We start from the raw sequence: 25,830 nt of genomic DNA on the forward strand, positions 1-25,830 counted from the left end.
CAAACTGGACTTCGACGGTGTCTGTAATTTGGTCTGTCGTGAGCTCCCTACATCACTCTGGGGTGAGCGGACGGGTATTGCATCTCCTAGGAAAAGTTTTGTCACACAACAACGGGGCCAAGTGACTCTGGGATAAATGACTCTTGGATGGATCCTTGACTAACAGCTCACCCCTAGCTAAAGACATAGCATTATATATCTCTAATACAAGCTATATTATTTGTCAAGTACAGGTCACACTGTATTGGCCCAAACCAAAACGAAGACTGGAAAGTCCATGCTGTGAGAAAGGGAAGAAAATCAAAGCAAGTTCAGCCACAAATGCGAATGAAGTCACTGTAAGAGCGGCAAATCAAAGGGACTCCCCTCAAGGCGTGCAGGAAAAGGGTTGTGAGTTCAATCAATAATGTAATAATTAAGTCCTTTGCTGGGGACAACACTTAGTACATTTTAAATAGTAGATTAAAATGCCCTTCTCCAGTATTTGCCTCTACTACTAACTAAAGCACACAGTTATTTAACAATGAAAATGGTGGTAATGGCAGCAGAGAATGGTACATAAACCTCAAGTCGCAGTGCTCAGGCAGAGGCAGGAGCATCACTGGAAGTTCAAGGCCAGCCAGGTCTGCATAATGAGTTCAGACACAACTGAGCTACACAGAGCTACATAGCTCTTGTCTCACACAGCAAAAACAAAAGTCAGCCAGCAAGTCACATCAAATACCCTAAAATACTGGAAACAGTAAATACTTACATTGACCAATCCGAAGTAGTGTTCATTGATCGGAAACTGCTCTGGACCAATGTCTTTTTCCAGAGCAGAGGCATTGGTGCCCTACAAGAAAACATAACAAGAGTTTGGTGGCGTGAAAACAGATGAGGAAGTGAGGTGATGTGAGCTGGCCCACTCTGAAACGAGCACCCCTTGTCAACAACATATGGGGGATACCAGAAGTTTTCTTTCATGCCCTCACTGGACTTCGCAGCCAACTCATGAGTTGCCCCAGCCGGGCACTGTATGGTTTCAGTGGCCTCCCACGAGGAGAGGACATTTGAGATCGGTGTGTAAATGAGAAGATGATCCTCTAAATAAAACATTCCAGACAGCTGCAGCAACTTTCAGAAACAGGGTGCCTGGAAGACAGGACCACTTTCAAAGTCAATTTCTTTATGCTGATAAGGCTCCACTGCGCACCTGTTGAGCCAGGCACCCGTCTCCAGGTCCAGGCATCAATGAGAATGCTGAGGAAGCGGACACGCATGCCTGCTCTCGTGGAGTTCCCCTTTGTGTACGTGACGACAGCCTGAACCATGAAGCAAGTATTAGACAATACAGCTGTGAGACGGGCTGGGGATGGAAGGGGCATTGAGTTGTGTAAAGGCCGCACGACTGTACCTTTAAGAAGAGGACCCGGAGAGGGTCGTACTGAGAAGGCACTATGTCCAGAGAATGTTGCAGATAATGAAAGGATCCGATGTGAAACCTGACAGCTGTCGGATGCATCAGACTGCTAAGCCTGGGGATACTCCAGCACGGCGACAACTCCCATGCCCTCTGTGCCCGGGGCTGTGCAGTTCATCCTCAAGAAGCTTACACGATGACTATTCCCAGTTGCCTGTGTCTGGAAGTGATTTAAAACCTAAGAGACTGGGTGCATCTGGGAGGGATATTTTTTTCTTAATTAAATCATTTGCAGTAGGAAGATCATTTTTCATCTGAATCTTTTGAGGTGGGAAGAGCCGCCTTTAGCATGAGCCACACCTTCTGCTGGCAGCCTGTCTAAAGGGCACGGAAGAAGGAAGTTTGCTCTCTTTGTCCGCTTGCTCTCACCAGCAAGCCCATTCCTTCACTGGCATTAGAGCCTTCTTCTTTGGGATTCCAGCATATACTGAGACCCAGCCTCACGGACTAAGCAACTACATGATTCTTGGACTTTTCATTGGTAGATGAGTTGGACATGCAAGCCATTCTAATAAATTCCCAAAGGCTGAATTGGGGAGTCAGACTCAGTCTTATCCAAGTGGCTGCCAGAGCCTCGCCATCAAAACAGTGATGAAGCCCCGCCTACTTGGGGCTAGTCACCAGTAATGAATGGTCTTTTCCCACTCAGATTGAGTGGGCTGCCTGAGAGTAAGAAAAGCTCATTGAGTCAGGTACGGTGATCACTGACCCTGGGGAGCAGGTTCCAGGCCCCCTGGAAAGACACTCAGTGCCTTTACTTAAATGGTATAGTCAGTGCTTCTCAACCTTCCTAATGCTACGACCCTCTAATACAGTTCCTCATGTTGTGGTGAACTCCCAACCATAAAATTATTTCATTGCTACTTCATAACTGTAATTCTGCTACTAATGTGAATCGTAATATAAACATCTGATATGTGACCCCCTAGTGAAGGGGTCGCAACCCACAGGTTGAGAATCACTGGTATAGTAGTGGCTTATAACCCATGCATATTCTCCTATGTGTCTTTCTTCCCTACATTACTTATAATACCAGGTATCATATAATTGCTAAATAATCTGTTGGTACACTGTATTGTTTGGAGTGTAAAGACAAAGTGTGCTCAGAACAGGGGAGATGCTTAAATGCCTCCGGTCTGTATCTGACTGGTCTGTGAGTGCAGAGCCCACGCATGGACACGGAGCAATAAGCGGGACAGGAGTGCCTCGCTGATGTTGGTCCCTCGCCATCTGCAGCCTTCTTCTCAAGCCACCATGGGAAACTCACAGCTCGCAGGGACACGAGGATTTGGGAAACAGAACGGAAAGCATGAAAAGGTAATGCTAGTGGGCCTGGAGGGATGATTCCACTAAAGTGTATACTGCTCTAACAGAGGACCTGAGGTTGGGACCTCACACCTAGGTCAGATGGCTCACGGCTCCAGGGGCTGTGATGGCCTCTTCTGGGTTCCACAGACACCTGCACACACATGTGCTCACACACACATAATGTGTGAGTAAACAACAGAATAAATCTTTAAACAATTTCTAATACTGTATATTCTTTAATTTACTTTTATGTGTATGAATGTTTTGCCTGCATGTGTGTAAGTGCACTCTGTGTGTGCCTGGTGCCAGAAAAAGGTGTCAGATCCCCTAGGACTGGAGTTAAAGACAGTTGTGAGCCACGATGTCGGTGCTGGGCCAAACCTAGATCCCCTGCCAGAGCAATAAGTGCTCGTAACCATTAAGCTATCTCTTTAGCCTCCTAATGCTGTGTACTCTTAACTCATGTAATTCTCCTCTCCTCCTTGAGGAAGACATGACTATGAAGTAGACTGAAAACCAAATAAGACGGTCCCTTGCCACAAAGCACACTTTAAATAGAAAATAACTCGAACCCGAGCCAACTGAATAAAAGTACGGCAGGCTCTTACTCCCCAGCCTTGACTCCGTGAGCGCGCTCTCTCTCTCTCTCTCTCTCTCTCTCTCTCTCGCTCTCTCGCTCTCTCGCTCTCTCGCTCTCTCTCGCTCTCTCTCGCTCTCTCTCTGCTGTGCCACCACTTTAGGCTCCTTTACCCTTTGAGCCAGTTTCAGTGCCATGAGGGAAAGAGCCATCGTCCCCACAATAACATGGCTTCACTCTACTGACGGGCCTTTGAGATAACAGATAAAATTATGGCAGGATTCCACAGCGCCGACAAAAAAAAGAGCCTATCATTTTTAATAAAGTTATTTCTAAATTACAAATTAATGTAAAGATGGGTATTAAAAAGACCAACATCCTTTTTTTTCAGGAAAAATTAGAATGTATGACAGGCAGGGAGATCAGGATAAATGTAAGATATGAAACACAATGGTAGGAACAAGGTCTCATTAGCTCTTTCTTTATGAAAAAAAAAGGCAACACAGAGAAGTTAACACATGATTTTTGCTAGGTAAGTCTTGCCTGTCTTAGCACTAATTTTGCCATTTGTGGAAAGGGAGCCTGGAAGTGAGGTTGAAGATTTGTGTTAAGAACAGAGACCCTGAGGTGACGTAGTATCCACTCACACCGATGTTAACGGGCCATCAGCCCCTACCCATTGGACTTCCTACCCAGCAAAGTAGGAGCCCATTTATGAACAAACTCCATCTCTTTCTGAATATATACCCAGTCAAACGTGTTGTACTAGGAAGAAAGAAAGGTCCAACAATCACACTGACCAGACTCCCCAAATTCACCCAGTTCTGGAGGCCTTCGAGCTGGGTGTGGTAACACAGTCTTTAGTCCGGCAATCAGGAGGCAGAGGCAGATGAATTGCTGAGTTCGAGGCCAACCCGGTAGGAAAAAGAAAAAAAGAAAAATTTTGCACCAGCGGTCCAGGACTCCCCTAATTGGCTGCTCATAAGCCTATGTGTCTCTCTGTTGTAAAGAATGGAGATGCTTCAGTGATCTAAGCATCTCTCCTCAGCTCTATCGTACCATACGCTCAGCATCCCTCAGCATCCCTCAGCATCCCTCATATCTCCTGCCGTTGCTACCTCATTCTTACGTCTCCCTCAGAGCTTATCATCTTTGAACTGTTTCTGTTGAAACACATAAAAGTCCAAGGGTTTCTAAGACTGAACAAAAAAGTTCAGGAAAAGTACAGAAGGTGGTAATGTGGTTGTCACTGAGCAACAGTGTGGGTGGGTGGGTGGGTGGGTTCACTGGGCTATTCTGTTTATATTTTTACACCTACAGTTAGCCACGCATCTCTTAACCATGAGGATGCGTTCTGAGAAATATGTTATTTAGGCAATTTTATCATGAGTGGACATAGGGAATACACACACTAGCCTGAAAGTACAACCTACCACCTACCTATGCTATATGAAGTGTGTATTGCATATGTACATATGTATGGAACAACTTATTGCTTCTTGGGGCATGACAAAGGAAACAGAAGACCAAGTCGAGTGCTAGAGAAGATGGTGAGATCAAGAAGGCACATAAGGGAGCTAACTGCAGGGATGGTTCACTGGTTATGAGCACCCATTGCTCTTGAAGAGGACCCAGGTTCAATTCCCAGCACCTACACAACAGCTCACAATCATCTACAACTCCAGTTCCAGGGATCTGATGCCTTCTTCTGGCCTCCACAGGCTCCTACACCCACGTGGAGCACATAAGCCCATGCAAGCCATGTGCATACACATAAAAATAAAGTTAGGGAGCCACAAAAGACTGTATCTGGCATGACATTGCACACTCCAGGAAACACTGTAAACGGAGAGCATGCTAAAACAGCCCAAAGCACAGAAAAGACATGATGCAGATTCTTAGCTTTTACTGTCGCTACCAAGGGTTGTGTGCCCTGCCTAGCAGTGTGTGCTGTTCTTTCACACGACTAGCAATAGTTTTGTGTGGACATGTCACGATAAAAACGCAGAGCATGTCACACAGAGGAACAGGTCACGCTATCCTGTTACAGTGATGGCATTGATTCAGATAGTGCAATGCAACACTGCCCTCCAAGTTAAAAGGTGCTTTACAGGAGACAGTGAAGAGGCTCGGGAGAACCAGGGGTAAACAACTTCACATGCCCGGGAAGGCTGAAAATGGGGGTCCCTCTCTGAAGAGACAGAAGCAGGAAGCTGCGGGGATAGGGGACTGTGACCCATCGAACCACAGAGGGAACACTCTCTGACCTCTTGAGCTGCCTGCACATCATGCAAAAAGCTCCAGGGTTGCAGCTTCCATGATGCCTCACCTTGTTCTCAGGGGCAGCTTTTGAGTCCTACTTGATCCTGTAAGTAACCCTTCACCCATACGCTAGTTAAGAACCCCAACAGAAATTCATCGGTTCACCAAGTTAGACTTTTGTACAATCATTACTTTGGTCTATCCTAGGTTCCTTTCTGAGGAAAAAAAAAGACATATACATACATACACCTATATATATATGTGAGAAGTGGTATGGATGTGTGGGGAGAGAATTATGCCTCTCGGAAAAAATCTCTCTCATACAACATTAGGCTGTGAGAACTTTTTAGCTCCATTATAGTCTTATGGAATCAGTATGGTAAACGTGACCCAGCACTTACCAAAACATCATTCGGCAGCACATGGATGTGTGTATAGGTGGATAACAGTCCAGCGAGGACACCCTTGCTCTAATCCCCGAAACTGGGGAATCTATTACCTCACAGGACAGAGGAAAACTGAGATGGTATTCATTCACACATCTGAGGGTCTGGGGAGATGGCTCAGCATTTAAGAGCACTGGCTGCTCTTCCAGAGGTCCCGAGTTCGATGTCCAGCACCCACATGGTGGCTCACAACCATCTAGAGTGGAATTTGATGCCCTACTCCACCATAAAGGCAGACATGCAGAAAGAACATTCATCTATATAAAATAAATAAATAAAATCTTTTTAAAAGATACTCGAACAGGGCTTGCTCTGCATCATCCAGGGAGCTCAGAATGCTCACAACTGTCCTTCAAAGTGGGAGCATGAACACGGCAGAGCACAACACTGTGTGACAATTTCAGAAGCTGCAGGTGGATGGGACAAAGCCAAGGCACGGCTCAACCTCTGCCGTGGAAATGCCTGGGGAGGCATTGACCTCTGTGAGTTCAAGGTCTAGAAAGTGAGTTCCAGGACAACCAGGGCTGCACAAAGAACCATGGGGTGGGGGTGGGGGTGCAGCCCTCTACCAACCCGGCGTTGGCCCAGGATCTGCTTTGGATTTCAGAATTATAACAAAGCCAATGCTCCGCACGTAAAGCACTTGACATGCAAGGCTGCTGACCCGAGCTTGATCCCCAGGACCCATGTAGAGATGGAAGTAGAGAAGCAACTTCAAAAACACTGTCCTCTGACTTCCACACATGCTCTGTGGCACACATGTCCCTCGTACACATACAATAAAAAATCAGTAGTACATAAATTGGTGCTTTTAAAAGATATCAAAGGTAGATTATTTAAGCCACACAATATAATCAGCTATAGCAGCCTAGGAACCCAACGCCCTGTGTTTAATGACTCTGTAAGGATTGTCAGTACTTCCTCACCTCCATATCGCACCTAGCATCTGCAAGGACCTTAGACTCAACCCCAGCACTCAAAAAAAAAAAACTCTCCTGGATTTTACCCCCACATCACCCAGAGAAGCTACAAACACAGCAAGTTCCCCAGAAGGGGCATTTGTAGACAGCTGGCTTTTTCCAGAGGTGGCCCAAGGCTTCTTCCCTGCCTCTCTCCAGGGTCCCAGGAGATGCTACTGCAGGGCTCCAGGCAGCCGCTGCAAGCTGACCATGACTAACTGTCTGCACCCTGCAAACTTCAAGCTCCACGCTGCATTAATGCAGGCATTCCCACGTACCTATCCACCAGCCCTCAACATCCATCTACTGCAATGGGACACCTCACTCCCCTGGAATTTTCCCACTTAGTAAAAGTCCCTGCCTTCATCAGGGCTCAGGCTGGCACCTCCGGGTCACACCTGGCATCAGCTACTGTGTTGTCCCATATCCATCTCTGTGCTCTACTGACAAGCTCCTCCAATCTCTCCACTCCATACACTTCTTGTTCAGCTGCAGCTTAGACAAGGCTGCAGGATCTCTCATCCACTCTGCCACCAGCTCTTACACAGCCTCCACCATCCTCCCTAGCCACCCCTAAGCACGCAGAAGGAGGATTCTTTTCAAACACAAAACTGTTTAGAATCCCACTAGTGGCTTTCACTGCTGCCATTAATTTTGCTTGTCACTCGTTGTCCTGCACACCCTGCCTAGACCAATGGCTGCTTTCCAGTCTCCAGTCACCCAAGTTCTTTTCTATTCCCTTTCCCCTGCCTGTACCTTATAAGTATAGATGGAAGTGTCTGTCCCATTGGGTCCTGCAGCTGTTCAGTCCCAAATAAAAACACAGAGGTTTATATTGATTATAAACCATTTAGCCTGTTGCTCAGGCTTATTACTAACTAGCTCTTACAACTTGAATTAACCCATAATTCTTACCTATGTTTAGCCACATGACTTGGTACCTTTTCTCAGTAAGACATTCTCATCTTGCTTCCTCTGTGTCTGGCTTGCGACTGCCTCTCTCTGCCTTTCCTCTTCCCAAAATTCTTCTAGTTTGACTGCCACACCCATACTTCCTGCTTGGCTACTTGTCAATCTATATTTTATTAAACCAATACAAGTAACAAATCTTTACAGTGTACAAGAGCATTATCCCACAGCATACAAGTCTAAATTTTAGAGGCCAGCACCTCAGGGAAGTCTTCACAGGGCAGCCTTTCTCTGCAAAGCCAGTGATATGACTGGTAGAATGACCTCCCTCCCCAGATGTTCACTTCTTACCCCTGGATTCCATCACAATGAATGCATGGCAAAGAGGACTTTGCAGATATGGAAATGAAGGATCTTGGTACAGAACATTTGTTCTGGATGCTCTAGAAAGTAGATGAACTTGGCAGGATGCTCATGACCCCATGGGTCAGAATGAGTGAAGACAGACGATGCAGAAACAGAGCTCTGAGACACTGAAACTACTACACCTCTGGCCAAGGAGACAGAGCGGCTCATGAGTCAAGGAACACAGGCAACCTGAAGGAATCCCAAAAGCCAGGAAGCAGATGCACCCTAGAACCTCAGGAGAGTGAGCAACCTGGCCACGTACTGTAAGAAATAAGGCTGCTCTTTTTGAGCTACTAATTTAAAGTGTATGTGTATGTGTGTGTGTGTGATGTTTACACATGTGTGTGCATGTCCACATACGTGTGCATGTCCACATACTTTTGTGCAAGCATATGGAAGCCAGAGAAGGACATTGGATGTCATACTCTATCACCCTCTAGCTTATTCCCTTGAAGCAGGGTCTCCCACTGAACCTAGAGCTGGCAGCTAGTAAACCCTAATGACACTCCCACCTCCATCTCATTCCCAGCTCTGGAATTACAGATACAAGCTCCCACACTTGTCTTTTTACTTGGATGCAAGGACAGGAATTCAGGTGCCCACACTTGCACAGCTTGCCTACTAAGCCACCTCTCTAGAATAAATTACACTAGGGTAAATGTTCTTATAGCAGGAAGAAGAAACTAATACACCTCCTCCACATCTCTCCATGCACACTGTCTCCCCCACATGTGACAACATTACTATTTATATAATCATTAACATTTGGTCCCTAAAATCTTATCTATACAATGTGGCAAGCAAAGACCATATGACCTTCCCAATACCATGTTCTCAGTGATGAGCACATAGTAGGCCCACAGAATCTGTAGTTAAATGGATGGTCAGGTGGATAGGCACAGACAGGGATGGTCATGGACGTCTGTGATGCAACTGTGTGCATAATCTGAACACAGGTCTGCATATTCTCTCAATGCACTATTCAATAAGCATGAGCGGTACCCTCCAACACTTCCCCATTCTCCCATTCCCTTTATAGACACACAGGAATTGGTTTCCATGGATACAGAATATAACAGATATTGACATTTGGAACTAAGCTCTTGCTTTTACATCCCAGCATTTTCCTTTGGTAATGTGAATCTTTGTACATCTTCAACAGATTTGGGGGTTACAGTCATTAAACGTAAAGGCATCCATGACACAGCAATATAGACATGATGGCGACTCTCTCACCACACGATGATAGTAATGACCAGTGCTTAAAGGTTAATTAGGTGGAATCGATCGAGAATTCAAGTGACCATGTCCCTCAATCCTGCAATTCTACTCTAATTTATTATATAGATATAGTCTACGTGCGTACGTAGGTACAGAGAGTGTAACAAAGATCCAACTCATATTGTGACTTCACAGAATGAAAATTCATTTGTCTCTTTCACCGAAATGTTCAAGAAGACGCAGTGTAGGTCTGATGTGGCCGCCCCTTGGTGCTGCGGACAAAGGGTCCTCATATCTTGTCACTCTGTCGTGAGCAAGAGTCCATTTGCAGTTTTGGAACCAAGACGATTACTCTAACTCCTGCCACCAAACAACCTCTGTCCCAGCAAAAGGGGAAATAGAGGGATGGCCCCCTTTGTAAGGAGGCTCTTCACAGCTACAGCAGATACTTTTGCTTATAAACCCTCTGACCAAGAATCTCAGTCTTAGAGCCACACAGCTGCAAGGGAGCCGAGCATAGGTGGTGATCACCCAAACATTCGTGATCAGTTACAAATTTCTCTTACACTAAGACATAGAAAAGTAGAGATTAATGGGACAATCAGCAGCCAGAGTCTCAAACAGGCCTTGCAGCAAGGGTTGTAAAAGGAAAAAGTTATAAGTATCACAGGCTGATGAAATAATTATAGTAATCTATATAGCAAAATACCACGTCAGTATTTCTATTTTTGTGGCACAGGAAATGAATTCATAACCTCCGGAATCCAAGGCAAATGCTTTACCAACTAAACTCACTCCTTCTCTGTAGGTAATCTTTAAAGTAAAATTTCTTTTTAGGTACTGCTCTGCAAAACTGTACAAGACAAAGATAAGTAAGACACAGGCATAGGGACAAAGTACACAGGACAACCCTGGAAAGGTCTTTTATTCAGGCAACATACAACTGCCCTGTTTGTGCCTGCTATGTGCTCCACACTCTTCTGATTCTGAGGAACAAGGGGACCAAAGCCATGCAAGCCGCTGTATTCACCTAAGTGAAAATTTCCAGAATACTCGAAAAATTACTTGCTTTTGGGTGAGGGTTTGTTTTTATTTTGTTTGTGGGCTATTTTGTTTGTTTGTTTGTTTTCTGTTTGTTTTTGAAACAGGCTCTCCCTACATTGTCCCAAATAAAGCTCAACTCCTAGGTTCATGTCATCCTTCTGCCTCAGCCTCCACAGAAGGTGGGATTACAGACAAATAAATACCACTCCACCTGGCTTACACTCAAGAAAATAGCAATAACACTGCCAGAGAATGGGGCGAAGAGGTGAGAAGAACCAACCCTTTTGGGAAAACCACAGGATATGAAGCATAAGGGGGCTTTTCTTTTTAGAAGATTTATTTATGTTATGTGTATGCACGTTTTACCTGCATGTATGTATGTGCACTCCTTGTGTGCCTGGTGCCCACAAAGGTCAGAAGAGGACATAGGATCCTCTGGGACTGAAGTTACAGATGGTTGACCACAATATGAGTGCTGGAAACTGAACCTGGGTCCTCTGCAAGAATTATAAATGCCCTTAACCACTGAGCCATCTCTCCAGTCCCAAGGGCTTTCCTTTTTATCCTTTTAACTCTTAGTTTTTTACTCTGATGATATATCATTTTGGGATTCACATTTAATGAGTAAGCTAATCCTCTACACTAGCGAGCAACGTGCGCACGTCCCTCACTGCTGCCTGCCTTTTCTTGCCAGGATTTATTTTCTTTAGGTTCTGACCCTTCACCTCTCTTTGGAGTGCAGAGGTCCTGGTACCGACGTGCAACCTGCCTATTCCAAGGGCCGACAGAGAAGTGGAACGAACAGCGAAGGCTATCGGTATCACATTCACAAAGCTTGCGCTCCTACTGCGGGAGCCCGGCATAACAGCGCAGACGGCAACTGGAGGCCCTGAAAACCTAAATGCTGTATGACCAGAGGCTGAACTGAGAACCAACCCTTTTGGGAAAACCACAGGATGTGAAGCATAAGAAACAAAAGTTCTTACTCCAGTCGCTGAAAGAAAGGGGGAACCTTCTGAAAAACAACACAAAGACTTTTATTAAAAATAGACTCTGAGCTGGGACAAGTTCCAACAAGACTGCAGTGTTAGCTTTCGAAAGCACCTCTAGAGAGACCGAGGAAGCTTCCGACACACAACAAACACCCCTTGAAAGACAAACCGTGAATGCACAGGAGGGCGCAAAAAGGAACTTCTTCTTTAAAACAATGTTTAAAGGCAATTTATAAGGAAAACAAGCTAGAATCCCGCCAGGGGAGGGAGGCTGCCTGAGAGAAAGAATAATTAGAGCAACAGCGCGAGAAGGTCAAGGTCTGGAAGAAACGTGAGGACGTGCCTACAATGCGTGACAGTCCAAAACAAAAAACACTGGGGCCAGAAGAGTCCTTGGAAGTCAGCTAGGCCACACTACAGGTGTGAAAAACAATGCCAGAGAAATAAATGGCCTTGCCCTAGATCGACATATCACCTCTTTGTACTTTGTACAAAGTAGAAAGGGGACCCAGAAAGGGCCAAAGTCTGTATCTAAATTCATACAGAAGATACTGATTACAGAGAGTGAAGTAAAACGGAGGACAGGATGGCAAATGTTACTTGGGAAAACTCCAGATTTATGTTCGAAAGCGACTCTATCAACTAGATGTCCATAGGACAACGGAACGTTCAAAGGGACTGTATTCCTGGACTTCCTGTGACAAAAGGTCATCACACAGCCCAGGGACGGGATGTAGCCCAAGTGTGTGAAACGTATCAAGAGCCACCAATAAGGCTCAGGAGGAATAAGGGACCTGGTGCCTCGTGTGCACTCGATAATAACAACAGATAAGTGGAAGGCAGCATTGATCGTGTCTGCACTTCTCTGAGGACCTAGGCTTAGATCCTTCCAACAATCCAGGGAGGTGAGGACAATTATTCTTCACAGTAGGATGGGAAGAGGAAGGGGAGAGGAGAGAAAGAGGGAGAAGAATGAGAAGGGGGAAAGGAAGGGGAGGGGAGGGGAGAAAGACAGAGAGCTCGGGAGTGCACACTCTGTGCACCTGGTGTGCACCAGAATGTGGAAGCAAGCATGATGCTCCGTGTTTGTCGCAATCCCTCTCCGCCACATTCTCTGAGACCAGTCTTCTTACTGAATCTGAGCTCATCCACTAGGCTAGACATTAGTGTGGTACAGGAGCACCCCTAGGTCACAGGAATCCTCTGAAATAGAAAATGTCCCTGCCCTCTTAAACAAAATCTTCATCAGGGGAATGCAGGGATGGCTTAGTGGTCGAGAGCACAGGCTCCTCTTTCAGAGGACCAGGATTTGACTTCCAGCACCCACAGGAAGGTTCACCACTCCCTGTCACTCCAATCCCAGGGAATCCAGCTTCATGTCCTGGCTTCCTTGGGAGCCATGTACACACATGCAAGCACGTAATCACACACGAGAGGAAGACAAAACAAACAAGACCTTTCTGGGACACTACTACCTGCTTGAAGGAAATGAACCACTGGGGTTGGCAGAACCAGGACAGGAAATGTTGTCAAGGATAAAACAGTTTTCCATCATTGTTCCAAGTAATAAGATTATATTAAATTTTAAAAGGCAAAAAGAGAACTGGCCAGGCAGTGGTGGTGCAAACCTTTAATCCCAGCACTCTAGGAGGCAAAGGCAGGTGAATCTCTGTGAGTTCAAGGCCAGCCTAGTTTACAAGAGCTAGTTCCAGGACCGGCTCCAAAGCTACAGAGAAACCCTGTCAGAGAACTGAATTCTAAGGAAATAATAAAATAAGGTGCAATCTTACCCCTCTACTTTCTAAATTCCTGCACAGATATTGCAAACAATGTAGCAAAGCAAGGGAACACACAGAGAGAGGGTGAATACAATTATTAGAGTACACAGAACAAAAATAGCTCAGTCCATCAATACAGCTCATCTCTCTAGAGGGCTATGGGGGGGGGGGCGGGACTGGAGTTGGATGAACAAAATTGCACATTTTATCCAAAGCAAGCTAAAACACACCTACCATATAGAGCATACAAAAGCAGATTGGGCTACAAGGCCCTTGGCTGGAACTACTAGACCACGGCTCCCTCCCTCAGAGCCGCACCCTGTCTGGCATACTCCACCTTTCCAGAGGAGTCCACCTCACCATATGGCTTCGATATCACTTATTCCTGACCCTTCCTCCCCACAGACTTTTCCGTTTCCTTTCAGCACTCCGCCCAGTTTGTGACAGAGTAACTTCTTGGTTGCCACGTCTTCCTTCTAGAAGCTTGTGTACGGCTTACAGCTCACTGATCCACTCTAAGCTACTGCTTTTATAAAGTTTTACTGCAACCCAGCTGTGACCATTCATACAGTCATTGCAACTGCGTTCACGGGAGAACGGTGGGACCATCGAGCTGTGGCAGAGATTTTACGACCCACAAAATCTAAACTATTTACTATGTAATATTTACTACAGAAAAGCCCACCAGCTCTAGGTTACACCTGTCAATCCAGAACCTCCTCAGGAAGTGACTATGTTGGACTCAAGCCAACACCTGGCAATGCTGGCCACAGAGAGAACTTGACACATCTGCTCAAAGAACATACTTGGGAAAATGAGGAAGGCTGGGGAATGGCTCCTACTCCGTTACACCCAGCACTGCACATCTGCACGCTCACATACTCACAAATCCAAGACAGAGTCCTCCCATCCTGCACACGGAAATGTTGAAGTTCACTAAGCCAGGAAGGGCAGAGCCAGGGATCCAAACCCACAGCATCTGTCTCCAGAATCGGCTGCTGACTACGAGTCAAGCCAGAGGCTGCTTCATTCACATCCTTCCCGATTCCTTCACTGCGAGGGAGTGGGCAGACAGCCAGGAGTGTTTCCTGGCTGCTGACTGGGCACATCCTCGAGTGTTATGAATGGCCATCCTGGTTAGGAGCAAGCAAACATCGCTACAGAACTGCTGTGCCACTAAACAACAGCGAGCTCTTCCTGCCAATAACTCACCAAGGGGCAAGCCCCACCCCTACCTCCCAGGCAAAGGAGAGGCGTGGATGGTGCCAAGATCAGGTCTCAGCTGAGGCGGAAGTCAATGGCGGTCAAACTCTATAACACCCGCTCCAGGTTGGAGAACCTTCACTTGGCGCCTCTCAGAACTTCAACAGAGAGCCAGCTATCCAAGGTCACAGAGCATTTCTTCAAGGACATGACTGAGTGGGTTCCTGTCACTTATATGATTCCGGAAGGGGACAGGTTATTCAGAAGGTGTGGTGGTCTGAATGAAAATGACCTCCATAGGCTCATAGAGAGTGGCATGACTAGGTGTGGCCTTGTGAGGAAGTGTGTCACTGGGGGTGGGCTTCGAGGTTTCAAATGCTCAAGCCAGGCCTGGTGCCACTTTCTCTTCCTGCCATCAGCCCATCTGGATGCAGCCCTCTCAGCTACATCTCCAGCACCATGTCTGCCTGTGCGCTTCCATGCTTCCTGCCATGATGATGAATTAAACTCTGACACTGTAAGTCAGCCCCAATTAAACGTTTTCTTTCTAAGAATTGCTGTGGTCATCGGGTCTCTTCACAGCAATAGAACCCTAAGACAGAAGCCTAACATGACCCCACATAAGCACTGTGACATGGATGCCCAACGCCCACTCCTGAGGAAGCAAACCCTAAGACATCTGACTACACAGTGGCAATGAAGTCACCCCACAAAGGAACATCTGCTAGAGGCTTTGACGGGTAAAATGATGCCGTGACGTTAATTTCAATTCAAGAGCATAAGAGAGATGACGGAGGCCATGTCTGTTTTCCAGCTGCCAGGCACCGAGCCACTGACCTCAGTGAACTCGAAACAAGAACGTCACTGGCAACCGGATGCCCTGAGATCTCTCCTCGTGGATGATGTCCCTTTGATCCTGGCTTGTCTATGTTCTCTTCCTGTCACTTTCCAAAGATGCGGTGGTAGAGGTGGCACCCTGGCAAGGCCCCGGGCTGGAAGCCAGCTCTAGAAAACGTTACCACATGGTCATTTCACCCTTTCCCTTCCCCAGCCTGCCATCCCTGTCTCCGTGCTCAAGGTCTTCAGGGAAAACCATGAGCCAGGCAACATCCTCCCCGCACGGGCAGAACAGAGTCGTAATGCCTGAGTACTAGCTGCCTCGCCGCATTTAAGAGCCACGTCCTTCCAGACCAGTGTGGTACCATTTTAATATAATGAAATCATTGGCAATGTACGGATCGGGATAGCAGAAATATAAACTCCGCGAAGTCTCCCCTCATGCCAAAGAGCGCGGTGTGGGGAGAAGGGCGATGAGGAGCGAGCAGAACTTCAGAATAATATTGCCTGAAAGCATTAGCACCAGCCCCCAGCCGGGCTCAGAAGTGCAAACGCAGACCACGACAAGCAGAGCCACAAGCGGCCAGAGCAATTTGGTATCTGTCAGGCTAAGTCAAAAAGAAAAAAGAAAAAAAAATGAGGCTACTGTTTTATTTATCCTTGGGTTTTTATGCCATTTTGCTAGTGATCCTTTTTTTTTTTTTTTTTTTTTTAGTGATCCTTTTTTAAAAATTGTATTTTACCAAAAAAATAGGAGTCTGAGCCTGGAAATAAAAACAAACTTTGAAAATATTTGCTAAAAGCAAAACACTGAACTTAAATTGAGTTATTCTCTTACATGTATCAACAGCTCCTCACGTACACTTCTAGTAAAAGAGGTGAAAAAAAAAATTACACCAAGATGCCATTTTCCCCGCCTGGCTCAGCGTTTTTGGGTGACACCAGCTAAGGCAAGGCTGTGGGAAACACCAGCCGCACATGTGGTTGGTAGAAGGCTGTGAAATCTCTCAGAGCCATCAACAACTGTAACTCCATTCCAGGAGACCTGAAGCCCTCATCCAGTGTCCACAGGCCACAAGTTGTACACAGACATCCATGCAGTCAGAGTATCCGTTCATATAAGAAAAAAATTAAAATCTACTCCATTTTCTTTAAAGAAAGAATTGGGAAGAGATGGTACCTCACCCGCAGTGTACACGCACAAACACCCAGTGTGCACGCGCGCGCACACACACACGTTTCTGAGTATCACTGTACTTAAACTTTTTATTTGCCCTCATTTTCCACACCACGTGCCTTCTCCCAGACCAATGAGACAGAGCCCCCCACTTATCAAAGTACGCTGACATCTGGCATTGAAATGACAGTGTCCTGAATGTCAACTGGCATTGTCCCTGACCAAGACACCTGCTGCTAGATCGTGTCCGACAGACATGGCAGGGATCCTGCACCCAGGAAACCTCAACAAGGAGTAGATTTGGCCTCTGTACCCCCAATGTCACCATTCCCAAAGCCGGATAAAGACCCCCACTAACCACAAGCCACAAGTCAAAAGGAAAGCAGAGGTTCCTTGGGCCTTGAGAAATAAGCTTCGCGCTTTCAGCCAACTGAAGGAAGACACTAACTCACGACCAGAGGGAGGCAATTACAAAGAGCAACATGCACAAGGCCAGCACGGCTTGCCAAGGGCTTCCACAGGGGAGTCCCTTTGATGCCCGGGAAGGCAGGGAGGAGGACACGTGGTTGTTTGCTCTTCTTATGAAGGCATGAGGAGACGGGCTCTGAGATTTACCAAGCAATTCCAATCCCAAGCCCGTCACCTACACGGTAAGGAAGCCATCCTCCTGTTTTCCTCCTTAGATCTGGCTGCTCTAACTGTGCTCCCACTATAAGCACCTGCTCCCCCGGAAAAGGGACTACAAGGGCAACCTCTCCATCTCATTCCAGACCTGCCAATCAGAATCAACGTCCTCATAAGCTCTTTGCATTCTATGCCGGAAGAAACACTGATTTATGAACAAATTTGGAGATTTGGCTTTTTTATTTTTGTTTTCTAGGCTGAGCTGGCTTTGAACTCTGAACCCCTAACCGTCTATTCTTCACCTCACACATGCTAGGATTACAGTGTACACCGCTACACCTGGCCACAAAGCAATTTTTCCATGCTACCAAGCTAGACCTCTTTACTCATTCATCAAGAATTATTTATTGAGCATCTATTACCTAAATGTGCCAGGCACCATGCTGACAGATGGGAAATCGCCAAAAGGTAAGCTTAGCTCCTGCCCTGGTAGGTTAGCAAACTCGGTTTAGGGCCATGAGATAGCTCTGTGGGTAAAGCACTTACTGCACAAGACTGACAGTGAGACCCATTCCTGGATCCCACATCAGGAGAGACCCGAGACCTGACAGGTGTTCCCAGATATGCACACAAATCCCTTCAAAAATAACATTTTCACTTTGCAAAACAAGGTGGTTTAGCAACCTCAACAGCTCCTCAGAATTAACGATGACACTTAAAATCATACGCACACACACTCCACCAACCCAGGCTACACAGTCAGAAATTCTGAGAGTAAGGCTCTTTGGCAGCTCTTTAGCATGGACAGAACTACTTCCCAGAACACTCTGACAATACTTAACATATTTACTCCATTTTCCACTGCTAGAGCAGAATATCCCACGACTGGGTCTCATAAAGAATCTATAGCCAGGCATGATGGCACACACCTTTAATGCCAGCACTCAGGAGGCAGAAACAGGTGGATCTCTAGGTTTCAGGCCAGCCTGGTCTACAGAGTGAGTTCTAGAACAGCCAGGGCTGTTACATAGAGAAACCCTGTCTCCAAAAACAAAAACAAAGGGAGAGAAGGAGGGAGAAAAGGAAGGAGGGAGGGAGGGAGGGAGGGAGGGAGGGAGGGAGGGAAGGAGGGAGGGAGGGAGGGAGGGAGGGAGGAAAGGAAGGAGGGAGGGAGGGAGGGAGGGAAGGAGGGAGGGAGGGAGGGAGGGAGGAAGGAAGGAGCGAGCTTTATCTAGCTTATACATTTAAATTATATTTTATATATTACATTATATTATATTACACATTGTGTGTGTGTGAACATGAATGTATACAGCAGTCCAAGTGCTACTGGAAGATGGTGGAATCAGAGGACAGTTTGTGAAAACTGGTTTTCTCCCTCCACCATATGGGTCCCAGAAATCCAACTCAAGTCATCGAGCTTGGCAGCAAATGCCTTCACCTGCTGAGCCATCTCTCTGGCCCCAAGCTAACGGTGTTAGAGACTCAAAGGCAAAACAGCATATGGCAAGGGCTCTGGTGAGAGCCTCGCATGCATGGATCACAATGACAGGAGCACACGTGGCCAGGAGTGATCATACTGGGAAGCAGGAAGCCACAGAGCCCAGGGAAGAGCTTGCTCCACCAAGGCCCCTCTTATGACATCTCATGTTAAGAGTTCAGTGAATCCCAGGAAAACAACATCAATCCCTTCCTACGGTATGCCCTGATGACCTACCATCTCCCATTAGGCCCAGCCTCTTAAAAGACCCCCACCATCATACTGGGGAACCGAGCTTCCAACACATGAACCCTCTAGAGATGCCCTAGATTTGCACCCAAAGCATAGCACCTCGTAAAACTGCAGGTGGCATATCCTAAGAGAGGCATATCTACTTCGGGACTCTAGGATGCGGGTGCAAAGACTGAGCTGGGACATGCGCTGCAGCCCTGTTTGCAGAACAGAGAGGAGTTTAGATGCTATCGGACCTGCCCCTGAAGAAGGGAATGAAAAAACGGAGACACGGCCAAGTTGATGAAGCCTGTCACAAAGCAATCGGAATGAGTAAACTGGATTTCTGAGTCAACATACTCTCGGCCATAATTGTTGGGCAAAGCCAGAGAGTTGCAAAAGGCCGCCCGGCACGTCTTACACACAAACATTGACAGATGCCTAGAGAATCACAAACAAAGGCGTGCATGGTGAATGCCCTATCAGCTTCAGACATGGTCTGTTCTAGAGGGTAGCTAAGATAAGAAAAAGGGTATCAAGTGGTGGTTTCGAAGCATTACATCTGAAAAACAACCCAATAAGGCTACATTTTGATATCTGAAAAGTAGATATTTAGATCTATGACGTATATTACATTTTTTCATATTTGTGTTGACGGTTTATGATTTAATTCTTTTAAGTTTCTTTTAAAGGCTTCACAGGTGATACACGGCCAGCCCTCAGAATCTCTGTTGTGAAATGAAGAACGAAATAAAACCTCAGTTGTTTAACGTCAAGAAATACAACTGGAGAAAGGCAACAATCTCTGGCTTTTGAAGTTAAATCGCTACCTTAAATAATTTTACATTGATTTTTGAAAACCTCTCGCAGGGCAGGTACTTTCTCTAAACAATATTTTTAAGAGATTGGGGCTGTTGCCCAGGAAGTTGGTATTTCTCAAATCTTGATGGGCAGAGTGTGGGGAGTGGAAGGAAGAAGGATTAAGCATTTTAAAATGCGGATTCCAGGGCTCCACCTGAGACCTGCTTACTCAAAAGCTCTGGGAGCAGACTCCCTGAGTCTGGCTTCATTCGTTTGTTTGTTTGATAGGGTTTCTCTGTGTAACAGCTCTGGCTGCCCTGGAACTCGCTCTGTAGACCAGGCTGGCCTCGAACTCACTGAGATCCACCTGCCTCTGCCTCTGCCTCTGCTGGGATTAAATTTTTAATAAGAGAACACACAGGTGTGCTCCAGTCTTTGCTACAAAGAGTCACTAAATTACAAGGCATTTCAGCGCCTATTCTGCTCAGCGTGCCGACATTCACACAGCACTAGAGTTGGGGTGGAGAGGATATCTTCTGATACTGAGCTCGGCCCTTGCACCAGGACATTCAAGCCAAACATGATGAGGCTTCCTGTGCACAGAACCTAACCCAAAGGACAAAGAAATGCACAGTCAGAATAAGACCAACTTCTAAAAGGTCTTCAAACAGCAACTGGGTCAACAGGAAACTCCCCAAGTCCAGCCCTGCAGCTGTGCGTGCCCGAAGCGGCCTGACATGATTTTCACCAAAGCCAGTTTCGTTCAAACAAAGCATGAACTGCAGCTCGAACGGGGCTTGAAATAAGCCTAGCTAACACAAGGACAGATCTGGAAGGCACCTGCCACACTCAGGAGTCTCCATGGGTATGCGACACCATGCTGCCAGTATCCACCCCACCCCAGAGAACAGGCTGGCATTGTTTCTTCCTCTGTGTCTTTCGGTGTCTCCCAACTTTCCCCGACTTGCTTCGGTCTCCCTTATTTTCCTCTTCGTCATCCCATGCCCTGTGTTCAGACAAGACCAACGCCGATCCCGAGTTAGAAACACAGCAGCATGAACACGTGAGATGTTCAGCCTCGCTCGAAAAGAATAAAGTGCAAGTTTAAACCACGGAGATGCAATTTCACACCCATCAGACTGGCAAAATGCCACACCTAACCATATCGAGTGTCAGCGAGCGTGGAACCACTAGACCCCCTCCCCCAACCATGCTGGCTAGAATGCAAATTGGTACAAGGGCTCCAGCGAGCAATCTGTCAATATCCTACAGTAGAAGATGCTCGCTCCCTTTGACCCAGCAATCTCCTTCTGGACATCTACCACAGAGACACTGTAAACGTTTACCCAGGAAGACAAGTGGAAAACTGTTTATAACACTGAAATACACGGAACAAGAAAAAATTGCAAGCCCCCATGGTTATAAATAAACCGAATATATATATGGTAGCGCCTTCATTTGAGGGAATATTATACAGCAAGTAAACTAGAATTATGAGTATCTTGTTAAATAAACCTCGCGATTATTTAATTAATATTGGAGAATTAGTATGAGCTCAGATTTACAGAGTTTGTTTAAAGCACAAGACAGTACGATATCTGTTTTGTCAACATACATCTATCAAGTAGAAGTAAGAAACATTTGATAAATGCCAAATTTGGAATAATGGCCACTTTGTCTGGGGAGGGGAGTGAGGAGAGCCAATGTTCACGAGAGGTTTTAACTGTGTTTGTCAGAGTTCATTTCTTCGCTGGGTGGGGAGTGCTGGCTGCTGGCTCTATGATTCCACATACCTTTCTGGATGCCTAAAGTTCACCTCACCCTAGGAAGGAATCCAAGGACTGTGTCTATTTACCCTGTGAATTCTGAAAGTTGCTGGAGGGGGCTAAACCAGCGAATGGCAAGGAGAGCATGGGCAATCACTGGTCCCCTGCCCACAATCTCTATAAGGGACCCACAGCAAATAATCGCACTCACCACCACAGTGAACGGTGAACGTGGGACTTATAATGTCCCTTAACTAATCCGTAACCCTGGAACAGCAAAGGTGCAGAAAACCTATAACACCCAGCAGTGGCAAACAATACAGGACGTGTTTATCTGAAGAAAGTCTGTGCTGGTTCACTTGGGGTTTTTTTTCTCTCCAAAGCCCATTGAGGTCTTCAAAGCCCTAGACAAGCATTGCTATTACCACAAATGCCAGTCGGTTGTTAACAGCTTGGGACAAAGTATTTAGACCATCCAAGTTAGCTAAATCAAAAGGTACCACCTTTCATAACCCATCCAGTCAGCTGACTTTGCACAGGCTTCATGGGGGGGGGCAAGAGCTCCAACCAGCAAGAGGTATCCTTCTGATGATGTCACCAAGCTTAACCTCAACTACAAAGATCAGGCTCAGGAACTGGTGAGCAGGAGACCCACATTTAACTAGACAAGGTTCTCTTAGCTGCAAAGGCAATGGAGTTCAAAATTACTTTCAATTTTAACCCAAGCCCTGGAGATCCTATACTAGTCAACACGGATAAGCAAGACCTAGTGCACGGTTAAGTAGAACAGCGGGCTTCAAATGGACCTCAATCTTCAACTCTAGCCAAATACTGATGTTCAAATCTGTCTTCCCCCAGGAGTCCAAGGAAAAGAGAAAATGCTGCAGACTTAATTGTCAGGTTCTGACCTAAAGTAACTCCAACATATCTGACCTGGAAGGCCAGGAGAGCAGATATTTTTCCTTTAAACATTAACCCACCTTCCTCAGGCTGCATTTGTTAAACACCTAACAATGACGAGAATGGACCCCCATTCAGAAGTGTGACCTCTCCCAACTGATAGAGTAAACTCCACGTCCAGTTGCCAGTTATCTTTGCAAACAGAACTCATGAGTCATGGAAATAAGTTATCTCTTCATGCACATTATGAGACTGTTTATTATTATTAGAAGTCTAGAGTTGGGGAATGGTGGCGCACGCCTTTACTCCCAACACTCAGGAGATAGAGGCAGGTGGATTTCTGAGTTTAAGACCAGTCTGGTCTACGGAGCGAGTTCACAAAGAAACTCTATCTGAAAAAAGAAAGGAAGAAAGGGAGGGAAGGAAGGAGGAAAAAAGGAAATCCCGATTATTATCAAAGTACTGGCTTTAGGTAAGTTGATTTATTAAGACAAAACTTTTATTATAAAAATCCTCAGTTTGGGGACTGAAAAGATGGCTCAGCAGCTGCTGCTACAGAGGACCTGTCAGTTCTCAGCGCCACAGGGCAACTCACAACTGCACGTATCTGTGGTTTCAGATTCAACACCCTCTTCTGGCCTCCGTGGCCAGCAGGCACACACAGGGTGCACAGACATATAAGGAGGTGAACACTCAGACATGCAAAATCAAGTTCTCGGTTTTGCCGCGATGTTTATTAGCTTTACCTTTACTTCATTTGAAGATGACTTCATCTACGGCAAAGGATTCAAATCTGGCACACAAATGGGCCTCAGAAAACATCCTAGTGGTGGAGCATTTTAAACCGCCAATATCTGGTAAGTTCAAGAAGGTTTGAAAACAAGGTAGGTAGGAACTAAAGTGACTGAGTCAATTAAGAAATAAAAGACTGTAAGAAATACGAATCACTAAGAAGCATCTCATGATGAAAAATGTATTAAATAGTTTTACAAGATGAGAAAAACTAAGGTTTCTCAGAAGTATAATATACTGAAGGCCACCAACACTGTACTGGTTACGTACAGGTTAACATCATACTGGTTACAAACAGGTTAACACCGTACTGGTTACGTACAGGCTAACACCGTACTGGTTACGTACAGGCTAACAGCGTACTGGTTACGTACAGGTTAACAGCGTACTGGTTATGTACAGGCTAACACCATACTGATTACATGCAGGTTAACACTGTACTGGTTACATACAGGTTAACACCGTACAGGTTATGTATAGGTTAACACTGGGTTGGTTGTGTACAGGTTAACACTGTTCTGGAATGACAGCCAATCACACAGCTTCAGTTCTGACTGGTATTGACTACAATCATGTCCTCATGAAAAGAAAAAAAACCTCAAGCAGGTATCATGACCATGTCCTGTAGTGCTCACCAGTCTGACCACTTCCCCACCTCTAAGATTCTCCTCACCCCCATCTGTGTGACTCTTACACTGCATTGAAATTGTCTCATTTTTTTTCCAACACCGGGCCACAAGCTAAGGAACTTCTGAGCTCCTCGGGGCTGTGGACTCGAGTCTTCATTTGTTAAGAACCTGCATACAGTGTGTGCCAACACTAACACTGCTGGGCCCTTGACAGATGTCATTCATAGGTACAAAATTTGTCACACACACACACCCACACTGTCGGAGACAAAACCCAAGACTCACACAGGCTGAGCAAGGCACTCCACCCTAAACTACATGTACCACCACCTCCACCTCCACACACACACACACCCATACTGCTAGAGACAAAACCCAAGACTCACACAGGCCAAGCAAGGCACTCTACCATGCCCGCCCCCAAATCTACTGCTTGATACAGGCATTCCCCACAAAACACATCTCAACAGCGCTACTAACGCAGGACACGAAGGAGAGATGACTCAGGCCATTCTACACCAGCACAACTCACATTCGCTTCCTTTTTTAGAAAATTCCTCAATTCAAACAGGAAACAAAACATAGCCACAAATGATATCTTCCATTTGGAGGACCATGAAAGACGCGGGGAGTGAAACCCATTGCTGGGAACAACAGGGGATTATCAACAGGGGACATTTCCTTGTCCTGGGTCGCAGCTGAAGCAGTCTCAGAATTACAACACACCAGCCGAACAAGCTTTGCTATCTCCAGCCACACACTGCCGTGTGGTCAGGCTGGCTCGCCCTAAGAGAGCTGATCAGGCAGTACTATGGGAGGCATTCACAGGAAGTAAATGGGAACCAGTTCCAAAAGGACAAGGGAGCCTCAGTGGGATGGGCAAGGGGACGGAGGGATGTTACTTAGCACTCCATCCCGGCCATCCCGGGAAGGACTTGCTGCCAGGCATACTGAAGTTCTGCTCGGCTCCCCTCTGATGGAGGGAAGGAGGCAGCCTTTCAGAGCTCTATCTTCGCCCGTTTGTCTTCCTAAAGACTCCTTCGGAACACTCAACAGACAATGTTTCAAATGTATCAAACACCTTCCCACAGAGCAGCCCCAGTGTGTTGCTCTGGGACAGAGTGCTTGCCTGCCATGTGCAAGGCTCTGTTTTTGAGCTACTCGGTACCAAGTAAATATAAACTAACAAAATAAAAACAAAACAAGCCATCCCTGCTTGCTCCCCAACCCCTCAGACAAGCTGGAATCACAAGGAGAAAGTGGGAGGGGTGGAATGGGAGTCCCAGTGAGGAGCAGCCACAAGTGAGACCTAGAACAGACCTACCTGAAAACAATTCATCCTCAGGTGAGGTCGCTACACCAAGGTCCAGCAAGCTTTTACCTCACTGTGGGGACAGAGACAGCCTTCACCTCAGCACCACCATTTTCCTCTGGGAAATGAGAATGGGAGGGGCAGAAGCGACCTGAGCGGCTTTTTATAAGGGGCGGGGTTTGCAGTTCCCACCCCAACTTCTCTAGAGTGTCATTCAGCCTGATTTGCATAAGTGACCCTATGAGTTGCTTCTATTCAGGTAGGAGAAGACATGATTTCCACGACCCCTTAAGCGACTAGAAGGTAACATCATGAGCAGAGCAGCCGGAACTCGCTGAGAACTTCCTATGTACTGGGCACGGAGCCCCAGGAACTCCGTCAATGCAACCATTATCAGCCCATTTCTACCAATCAACGGCAGGCCAGAGAGCACCGCATTCAGGACACAAAGCTCCAAGGACTTGAAAGTGGATGAAGAAGAACACACCTGTCATCCAGTGCTTCAGGCCATCTCAAGCTGGAAGTCTACCTGGGCTAGCAAGACTCTGCCTCAAAAACACAAGCCACAGATAAATACTTAAGCAGGATTGAACCTAGAGTCTTGCTTTAGAATGCAAACGTTTCTCCACTTGCTTAAGACCCTGTCTGAACAGGAAGATATTACATTTACTTCACTAGGGGAAGGGGTTGCAGCGGGGGGGGGGGGGGGGAA

General features: G+C 46.4%; 1 protein-coding gene across 2 annotated transcripts in view; it reads right to left on the minus strand.

Annotated features, from left to right (window-relative positions):
* The window catches only part of Usp46 (ubiquitin specific peptidase 46), a 66,870-nt gene that overhangs the window by 39,061 nt on the left and 1,979 nt on the right, over positions 1-25,830 (minus strand). Inside the window, exons 1-2 of one of the 2 annotated variants that reach the window (XM_050149844.1) lie at positions 25,131-25,262; positions 755-835 (exon numbers count right to left, since the gene is read on the minus strand). In XM_050149844.1, the coding sequence (XP_050005801.1) occupies positions 755-835; positions 25,131-25,145 (96 nt within the window). In that variant the 5' untranslated portion in view covers positions 25,146-25,262. Of the gene's footprint in view, positions 1-754; positions 836-25,130; positions 25,263-25,830 lie in introns of those variants that run through there. The other variant, XM_050149843.1, reaches the window with a different exon arrangement.

This window comes from Alexandromys fortis, unplaced genomic scaffold, assembly GCF_014885135.2.
Source record: "Alexandromys fortis isolate MF-2015 unplaced genomic scaffold, M_Fortis_MF-2015_v1.1 scaffold_0, whole genome shotgun sequence".
Taxonomy (NCBI): domain Eukaryota; kingdom Metazoa; phylum Chordata; class Mammalia; order Rodentia; family Cricetidae; genus Alexandromys; species Alexandromys fortis.